Genomic DNA, 10,351 nt, shown 5'->3' with positions numbered 1-10,351 from the left:
TTGAAAATCTTCATTCTCATCTACTCCTATTATCCGTAGGTTTGGTCTTCTCATTGTGTCCTGGATTTCCTGGATGTTTTGAGTTAGGATCTTTTTGTATTTTGCATTTTCTTTGATTGTTGTGCCCGTGTTCTCTATGGAATCTTCTGCACCTGAGATTCTCTCTTCCATCTCTTGTAATCTCTTGCTGATGCTTGCATCTATGGTTCCAGATTTCTTTCCTAGGGTTGCTATCTCCAGTGTTGCCTCACTTTGGGTTTTCTTTATTGTGTCTGCTTCCCTTTCTAGGTCTTGTATGGTTTTGTTCTATTCTATCACCTGTTTGGTTGTGTTTTCCTGTTTTTCAAGGACTTCTACCTGTTTGGTTGTGTTTTCCTGTTTTTCTTTAAGGACTTGTACCTCTTTAGCAGTGTTCTCTTGTATTTCTTTAAGTGAGTTATTAAAGTCCTTCTTGATGTCCTCTACCATCATCATGAGATATGCTTTTAAATCCGGGTCTAGCTTTTTGGGTGTGTTGGGGTATCCAGGACTGGCTGAGATGGGAGTGCTGGGTTCTGATGATGGTGAGTGGTCTTGGTTTCTGTTAGTTAAGATTCTTACATTTGCATTTCGCCATCTGGTAATCTCTGGAGTTAGTTGTTATAGTTGTCTCTGGCTAGAGCTTGTTCCTCCCATGATTCTGTTAGCCTCTATCAGCAGACCTGGGAGACTAGCTCTCTCCTGAGTTTCAGTTATCAGAGTACTCTCTGCAGGCAAGCTCTCCTCTTGTGGGGAAGGTGCACAGATATCTGGCGTTCGGACCTGCCTCCTGGCAGAAGATGAAGACCTGAAACAGGGCCTGTCCCAGAAGCTGTGTAGCTTCTGTAGTCGGCACTCTCACCTACACTGTCTTGTCTCTGAGAGATCACGGACCAGAGATGGCTCCCCCAGGTACTCCGGCAAAGCCCTCCTGGGTGAGGCAGACACTTCTCCTCTGGCAGGGAAGGTACCCAGATGTCTGGAGCCTGAAACAGGGTCTGCCCCAGAAGCTGTGTGGCTTCTGCCTATCCCAGAAGCTGTTAGCTTCTGTAGTCCACACTCTCACCTGCGCAGACTAATCTCTGAGGGCAAGTTCTACATCTTGATGCAAAGGCAGCCAGATGGAGACTGTCTCCCACAGCAGACAGCAAAAGGGTCTCTTCTACACTGGGCGGAGCCTGAGCATAGGAAGAGACCTCAAAGCCCACCACCACAGTGAAACACTTCCTCCCACAAGGCCACACCTCCTAATAGTGCCACTCCCCATGGGCCAAACATTCAAACCCACAAGTCTATGAGGTCCAAACCTATTCAAACCACCAAACATTGCTTCCAGCATCTGACTACTATGAATAATGATGCTATAAATAAATAAATAAATAAATAAATAAATAAATAAGAGTTATTACTTTCAATTCCTTGAGGATATAGTCAGAAGAGAGATTAGTGAATCATGTGATTTTATTTTTAATATTTTGAAAAATTACAAAACTGCTTTCCATGATGATTATACCATTTTGCACCTTGAGCAGCACACAGGGCACCTGTGTCGCCATATTCTGGCTTTACTTCTTATCTTCCAATTGTCTTCCTTTCTCCTGTTTTGATAATAGCCATCCTACTAAGTATCTCATGGTTACTGTGGTTTTTATTTCTTTTGACTATCAGTGTTGAACACCTTTTAATGTGCATATTGGCCACTTGTATACCATCTTCAGAGAAATTTCTATTTAAATCCATGGCCCTTTTAAAACTTAGGATCTGTATGGCTGAATTACAAGAGTTCTTCATGTAGTCTGTATATTAAACCCTTATCTAATAGATGATTGGGAATATTTTCTTCAATTTGTGTTTGCCTTTTCTGTTTTTGATCTTTGATGCCCAAAAGCTTTTCATTGTGATGAAGCCCAGATTATCTGCTGTTTTGTTGTCTGTCTCTCTGGTGTCATATCCACGAAACCATTACCAAACCCAGTGCCATAAGATTTTTCTTATCCCAAGAATTCTACAACTTTAGCTTTATCTGTAGGTCTTTGATCTGCTTTGAGTTCATTTTTTAACACAGTTTAAGGTAAGGTCCTGTTTTGCAAATGCCTATCTGGGTTTCCCAGCACCACTTGTTAGAAGAATGGACCTTCTACATGGAATGTTCTCGGTGCTTTTCCTGGAAATTATTAGCCCACATATGCAAGGTTTTATTTTGTGGCTTCTTCCATCTTATTCCACGGATCTCCCATAAGTCAGTCTCACAGAAGCACAGCACTGTTTTGGTTACTGTAGCTTTAAAGTAGGTTTTGAAATAAAAAATCTGAGACTCCCAACTTCGTTCTTTTTTGTGGTTGTTTGAGGGATTCAAGATCCCTTGAAACTGTACATAGATTGCAGAATTATGTATTCTGAAAAAACAAATCACTGGAATTTTCAGTGATTGCATTGAATTTGTTGTCCACTATGGTAGTGTGGACAAGCTAATAGTAAGCTTTCTCAGCTGTAAATGTGGGATATCATCCAATTCATTTTATATATTTGATATTTTTTTAAATTAGCATCATGCAATTTTTGTTATTTGGTACATTCTATTCCCTGTTTGTCTTTGTTCCTAAGGATGTCATTTTAGAGAGTTAAATGACACTCTTTCCTTAGCTTCATTTTTGGATCATTAATAAATGATTAATTGTTATTGTTAGAGATAGAAAGACAACTTCTCTTGTTTCAAAGGATAACATAAAACTATGTATATACAAAAATCTTGGCTTCTTACACCATAGCAACATTTGAATTAACATCAGTAAATTCAAACAAAATGACCAGATGACATATAGCTAACTCTGAACTTCAGTAAATACTTCTAAAACACCAGAGTAAAAATATTGTAAATGTTATTATCTGTGGCCATTTGAATGAGAATGGTCTACATAGGCTCATATATTTGAAGGTTTGGTTGAAAAACTGTTTGGAAAGTTTAAAACTGTTGGAGGAGGTGTATCACTAATGGTGAAGGTGGCCTTTGAGGTTTCCAAAGCCTACCTTCATTCCCAGTTAGTGTGCTTGCTCTCTCTCTCTCTCTCTCTCTCTCTCTCTCTCTCTCTCTCTCTCTCTTCGTCTCCCCTCCCTCTCCATCTGTCTTTCTCTTTCCTTCTCTATCCCTCTCTCTCTTCTCTCTCTTCTCTTTCTTTTTCTATGTCTCATGCTCGTGGGTCAGATGTAAGCTCTTACCTACTGCTCCAGCACCATGCCTGCCTGCCTGCTGCCATATTACCCACCTAGATGGTCATAGATGCTAACCCTCTGGACCATGAACCCAAATTAAATCCTTTCATCATGGTGTCTCTTCTCAGATATCATCTACATATTGTAACCAGAGTTTTTTCATCCAGTGTTTGAAACCAGACAGAAAATGGTAAAGAATGTACAATTGCTTCTTTGTTAACTGGAAACAGATACTCAAGAGCTTGCCCTGGACCATGCATGGTCACCCAAAGCACTCCCTGGACAGCTTCAAAAGAACATGTTTGGTTTAGATGAGCTTGCTGAATTATTTTACTAATGGTACCATCTTGTAAACTGGACTGAGGAAAGTTTAGTGGGTTTTGTTTTTGGGGTGTGTGTGTGTGTGTGTGTGTGTGTGTGTGTGTGTGTGTTTTGAATGCTTGGCAATCTGTTCTGGCTCCTTCTTCATCTTTAGCTGCCTCTGCTGACCCACACTTAATTCAACTGACTAAACAGAACTGACTCCTGAGTGCTGAGATTAAAGGTGTGTACTACTCCTGGACCTGAGCTTTTCTGGAAAAAAAAAAAAGTATATGTGCTCCATAAGAATAGCATTTACAAATCAAAAAACAGGTTTTTATTGTCTCAAACAATGATGAAGATAAAATAGCAAATCACAGTGGAGTGAATAAATCTATAACCAACAGGGTACAAACACTCTGTTGTCTCAAATAATGACACCCAAGGCCAAGTTTACAGACAGAGTCATTTCTTGCTATTATTTGAGGTAGAAGAATTTTAATCCAGCAATCTGACTACACTGGCCAAAATACAGATATGTCTTTTATCCCAGGAAACAGAGACAAGCAGATCGCTGAGTTCAAGGCCAGCCTGGTACAGAGCAAGTTCCAGGTACCTTTTTTGGTACTTTTTTCCAAAAAAGCTCAGGTCCAGGAGTCGTACACACCTTTAATCTCAGCACTCAGGAGTCAGCTCTGTTTAGTCAGTTGAATTCAGTGCTGGTCAGCAGAGGCAGCCGAAGCCAAGATCAAGAAGGAGCCAGAAGAAAGAAAAAATTGCCAAAGTTAGCTAGCTTGAGGCCAAGCAGAGCAATACAGTACAAAACAGAGAAGTCAGATTGAATCAGTCAGCTTGGAGAAGAGTTTCAGCAAGAACAGCTGAGTTGAACCAGCCAGAGCTCAGAAGCTAGAAAGGGTGAGCTTAGTTAGCAGTACATCTGAAAACATTCTAGGCCTAGATTAGAATGCATGGAGGCTAGAAGCTTCCAGGACTGGGCCTGGCTCAGCAGACAGAGACAGTAAGCCTACTAGATGACAATTACATCAGGTAAATAAAAGGAAGTTTTACAATTTGATAAACTAATGGAAGAACCAATCATACCCTTGGACTTAGCAACAACACAGTAACTAGTCTCTGGCTTGTAGCACAGCAATTCTAGGTAGCAGAAGGCACCATACAGCAGATCTTCTATTGTGACCGCACAAGCCAATAAAGAATAAGGAATATCACCACAGCATCTAGCCAATATTTAGCTTTACATATCTTCCTCAGAAACGTGCGTGTGCATCGTTCTGCCTCTGATGTGTAGCTAAAAGTAATGTTTCTGATTTTAAAAATGTAAGATTTAGACTGTTGACAGAGCATTTGCAGGGGATATTTACTAAAGCCGGATGAAGCCCACATGCTCTGACAAAGGGAACACCTCAGGTACTTCACTGAAATCCCCTGGGGTGGCCTCACTGTTCCACTTTTTGTCCTTCCCTTCCCTTTGAGTCTCCTCTGATTACACAGGGCCTCCCTGCTTTTGCTCTCTGTAGCAAGTGAATAATGCATGTAATAAAAAGAATCCAAAAGTGAATGCTAAAAGTCCAATGCCCTTTCTCCTGAGGTTTCTTGGGTAATTGTACCAGGCCTTACATTTTCTCTTGACTCAGCAGATCTGGCCAGACGTCACCACCATTTAAACATCCTTCTAATTTTATGTGCTTTGAATGCACTGTTAAACTAAGCATTGAATTCAATGCTAGTTGAGTTTTGTATGCATGCTTCGGTTGTGTGTATGTCTGTGTGTGTGTGTGTGTGTGTGTGTGTGTGTGTGTGTGTGTAAGCATGTATACACAAGCTGTTTGCATCTGCTTTGGATGTATCTGTATTTGAAAGGGAGCATTGCCAGCAATCATTGGGAGCAAATTCATTCAGCTGCTTGGGGGAAATGAGAGTGGGTGGAATGCCTTGGATTTGTTGAAATTTACCTTCAGTGAAAATACACTTTTGAACACATTTGAATAAGACTCCATATGCCCGTGCACAGACTGATTCAGGAGGCGTAGCATTGTTCCTCCTCCACTTTCCTTCTTACTAAGCGAGCGTGGGGAGAAGGCACGAGTATGCTACGTGGTAGAAAATGCATGGTCAGAAAAGCATAAAGTCCTCCCTCCTCCCTCCTGCCTCCCCTAGCCCATGCATACAGTGTGTGGTATGCAGTCTACATGTAAAATAGACATCTTTCTCCAAGAGATGCATTGCTGTGTGTGTGAAGGCTGCCATTTCACCACAGCATCAGACCTGGACTCTGGCCCTCGGGACAGTTACAAGAGTTAAATCAGGGAGTCACGTTCTCTCCACTCCTGTATCTCTGGATTGCACTGATGTTTCATGTCTATTAACAATACAAAAGTCTTGTGCTTTTCCTGGTCCTGCCTTCTAGAGAGTTAACAAGAACTGCTTACTCAGGTTCCATCCTGTGCACTTTATTACGCTTTAATGACACTTTTAATCATCCAGAAACTTAGTATAACAATTTCCTGTTTTTTGTTTTTCTATCAAGATTTGAACAAGCTTTTATTACCAGTTTGATCAGTAGTGTGGCAGAAAAGGACAGTTATTTTTGGATTGCTCTTCAAGACCAAAACAATACAGGAGAGTACACTTGGAAGACCACGGGGCAGAGGGAACCGGTGCAGTACACATACTGGAACACACATCAACCCAGTGAGTAGTCCCTCATAATCCCAACTTCCACCCTCACCCCTGCAAACCTATTTCCTTGACCCTGAATTCTCTCTACCTTAGGTCATTTCCTTCAATTCTCCATTAATGTTTTCTTAATATTTCTTGTCACTAAAATGATCATTACAGGTCTATGTAAGGCAACACAGGGTGGCCATTTTAAAGTTTATATGTATCGTGATATTTCCAGGGATTCAGCTATTGCTGGAGACCACACTTGCCTTAGTTATTGGAAACTTTTGTCTTCCTTACGTCTTTCCCTACAGACTCTCCTTATGGTCCATGAATCACAAGGGATTAACCAGTCTAGAATAATCCAGGTATAAGAAATGAGCCATCTAACCAGTTCACAGTTGTTACCACATGGCATCCCTGGAATGCTGTTCTTGTGGGTCTTCATGGATTCCTGAAGTTCTGATATCAAAGCTATTAGCCCTATTAGTTCATCTGAGTCCCAGTGCACAAATCTGTGCCTGGTTGACCAATTTCAGCAATGCTCTTGGCTTTGGCCACATCCTACAATAGAACCTGTGTAAGAATAATCTCCAGGTGCTGGGAAGCTTAGGTTGACAGCCTAGACTATACATTCCTTCTTTATTTCAGCATCAATACATTTGAAGGGCTTGGTCCACTTCTTGTCTGTGATGTTTCATCAGTACAAAGGAGGCAGTAGATTTCCTCTGAATCTGAAGGAAATGTGTGTGAGGACTCAAGCTGTATCCTCGCAGAAGGTCATGGGAACTTTGTACAAATCTATCTGTCCATCCAGAAACCAAGCTAAAGAGAGGGATGAGTACTAGTGAACTGTGAAATGGTATGAGACAACTCAAGGAAAGGCACACACAACATCCCTGTGGTCCCAGCACTGGAGTGAGGCTGAAGCAGAAAATTCATGAGTGGAGGTTAGCATGGGCTGTATAGGAAGCTGGAGAACAGCTTGGACTATATAGAAATCATGTTTAAAAAGCCACACAATTGGGTTTTGTTTTGTTTTTATAGTATGTGTGTGCCACAGAGCAAGTTTCAGAGGAGAACTTGAAAGATCATGCAGGTCCCAGGTTGAACTCAACTTGTCAGGGTTGGCAGCAGGTGTCTTATCTATTTAGCCATCTTCCTAGCCAGTCTCTCCCCCTCTTTATTTTCCTTACTATAAAAGTCTAACCAGAGATTAATTCCTAATTTTAACTCAAAAACAATGATAAGCAAAGTGACACTGGGTTATAAAATTGAACAATGAAGTTGTCAGTAATTCTCACTATGGATAACATGACTGTATGTCACGAGTTTCCCTGATCAGTTCTGATCTGTATCTGTTATCTTGCATCAATTAAGTACACCTATGTTTGTTCTAGCCTTATCTGTTGAGATGACTCTATATGAGCTATATAGTACTTTTAAGAAAAGAGAAATACAGTAAGAAAAACAAGACTGTTTGTCTTCTCCTCACCTCCTAATGCCAACATTTTCCACTCTTAACTAGTGCCATCTCACTGGTTTGGGGGTATGTGTTTACAGTCTTTTATTTTATATTTTGTGTACAGCTGTGTTGTCTACATATGTGTCTATGGGGGTCTCTGCAGACATCATAGTTATCAGAGTGTCGATCCACAATAGAGAGAAAGATAGTTTGGTTCAACATGACCCATTTTGGTTCAAACTTCAAGAGTCTGACTCAAAGTAGTTTATTTTTAGGCATATTTAAGTGTAGCACAATTTGGAAAAGGTTTCCTGGTGATAACTAACTCGGTCCCACATGTGTAACAAAACTTAAGACATGACTACATCAAAATACTTTGTAAAGTACAAGTCACCTCTTCCATAAAGATGAGTTCTGTAGATTAACTAGGGAACAGGCTCGAGATAACAGACTGGGGAAGGAGTCAGTGTGCCCCCCCCCCCACACACACACACATAGTGCAAAGGTCACCAGGTGACTAACTGCATCCACTTCCAGCCTTCTCAGCAGAAAACAGGTTACATATCTGTCCCTTTAAGAGATAAACCTATGGGTTTAACATTCCTGGTTCCCCTAGAGCTGATCTGTGAGTAAAAGGACTTACATTCCTCCTACACATGTCCATCCATCATTTGCCTGACTGGTACCCACAGAAGGCAGAGGAGGGTTTCAGATCCCCTTTAACTGGAGTTAACTATGGTTGTGAGCCAGCACGTGGGTGCTGGGCATTGAGCCCAGGTCCTATAGAAGAACAGCCAAATCTCTTAAACACTGCATCATTTGTCTAATCCTAGTCTTTTATCTTTTAACTTATGGTCTGTCCTGAAGAACTTTCTACACCAGTATTTGTAAATCAGTACTTTTAGTATCTCAATAGATATTAGTTTCCAGCGTGTCAATTTTAAAAGGACATTCCCATTCAGGCCACAGCAATAGAAACATGCGGGATGTGTGTTGTATATAATATAAAATACAGCACTCTAATGGTTAAAGCCAGGAACATTGGTAATGAGCTATCATAGACTTCCACAGAGGAAGGACTGTTCCACCTCTAATTTTTAAAAAATGGTCAAATTTGATGTCTATGGAAATAGAATTTACTAAGTTTGAAAAAATACAGAGCCAAGGAATCATAAAGCAGTGCTGAGAGATTTCTGAATCCACATGACTAGAGGGTAAGTTATATGGAGATGAATTATGAAACATAAGTCCAAAGGCAGTGAAACCACAGCTTAATAGTTTTTTAAAGATTTGTTTGTTTGTTTTATATGAGGACACCATTGCTGTCATCAGACACACCAGAAGAGGGCATCAGATCCTATTACAGATGGTTGTGAGGCATCATGTGGTTGCTGGGAATTGAACTCAGGACCTCTGGAAGAATAGTCAGTGCTTTTAACCTCTGAGCCATCTCTCCAGCCCCACAGTTTAAAATTCTAAGCTCAAGATTTTCCCATTATTCTGTAGGTATGGGAGGCCTAACAGTTTGTCTCAAGTAAATACGAAGATCAGAACTGCTTGGCTGTGGATATAGCTAGTGCTTGTCTAGCCTACATGAGACTCTAGGCTCCATCCTTAACACCAAAAATGCTTGTCTCCACTGAAGATATTAAGATGAGACCAATGGCCATGAGAAATCATGTGGGGGATAGCTTAATATGTACAGAGTACCCACTACTGAGTCATATTCAAGGTGCAATGATTTTAGGAAAGTTACTTTCTCCATCTCTGTTTCTTGATGATTAAGATCAAGTATTAAAGATAATAGTGTCTACCTTAATACATTTTTGTGAGGATCAAATAAAATATTACAGTGTCTGCTGCATTGTAATCTTAGCCTTTCTTATCACAATGTGTATGTAATATCTCACTTAAGTCTAGAATATCTGGGCTAGCCTGTTAGGATTTCTCAGCTATATGCTCTATATGCATATACTCTCATTCTGGGATGGGCCAGCCACTACATGAGCACTCTGGAGAAGTGTAAGACCCCAAAGGAAAAGCTGGCTCAGTCTCTGTTCTTTAACACCTATAACCCAGCTTTAAATGTTTTTAAAACATTTCTTTAGAATACCTGAATTAAGAAGAAAAAAAAACATGGAAAGATCAAAGAAGGACATTTATATTCTCTTTGTTAGCTACATGGTTTAAATAGCTGTGCTTTCCAAAGGCTTTCAACCCAACATACAAGAAGCGTAGAAGTGGCTATGCCATCAAATAAAAACCTGAGCACGCCTAATAATTCTTAGATGCATCAGAAAAACTCAGAGGGCAAAACCCTACCATCTAAACCAGGAATTCTCAACCTTATAGGTCACAACTTCTTTGGGGATCAAACAACCCTTTCACAGGAGATGCCAAAGACCATCAGAAAACACAGATATTTACATTACAATTCACAAGAGTAGCAAAATTACAATTATGAAATAGCAATGAAAATAATTTTAGGACTGGGCGGTGGTGGCGCACGCCTTTAATCCCAGCAGATTTCTGAGTTCGAGGCCAGCCTGGTCTACAGAGTGAGTTCCAGGACAGCCAGGAGTATACAGAGAAACCCTGTCTCAAAGAAAGAAAGAAAGAAAGAAAGAAAGAAAGAAAGAAAGAAAGAAAGAAAGAAAGAAAGAAAGAAAGAAAGAA

The 10,351-nt window shown here is 40.5% G+C and overlaps 1 protein-coding gene across 1 annotated transcript in view; it reads left to right on the top strand.

Annotated features, from left to right (window-relative positions):
* The window catches only part of Pla2r1 (phospholipase A2 receptor 1), a 137,486-nt gene that overhangs the window by 68,635 nt on the left and 58,500 nt on the right, over positions 1–10,351 (top strand). Inside the window, exon 11 of the mRNA XM_021186203.2 lies at positions 6,077–6,240. Within this exon, the coding sequence (XP_021041862.1) occupies positions 6,077–6,240 (164 nt within the window). The remainder of the gene's footprint in view (positions 1–6,076; positions 6,241–10,351) is intronic.

The sequence above is a fragment of the Mus caroli genome, chromosome 2 (assembly GCF_900094665.2).
Source record: "Mus caroli chromosome 2, CAROLI_EIJ_v1.1, whole genome shotgun sequence".
NCBI classification, from domain to species: domain Eukaryota; kingdom Metazoa; phylum Chordata; class Mammalia; order Rodentia; family Muridae; genus Mus; species Mus caroli.
Note: the sequence above shows the minus strand (reverse complement) of the source record. Positions and strands in the feature narration are given on the sequence as shown.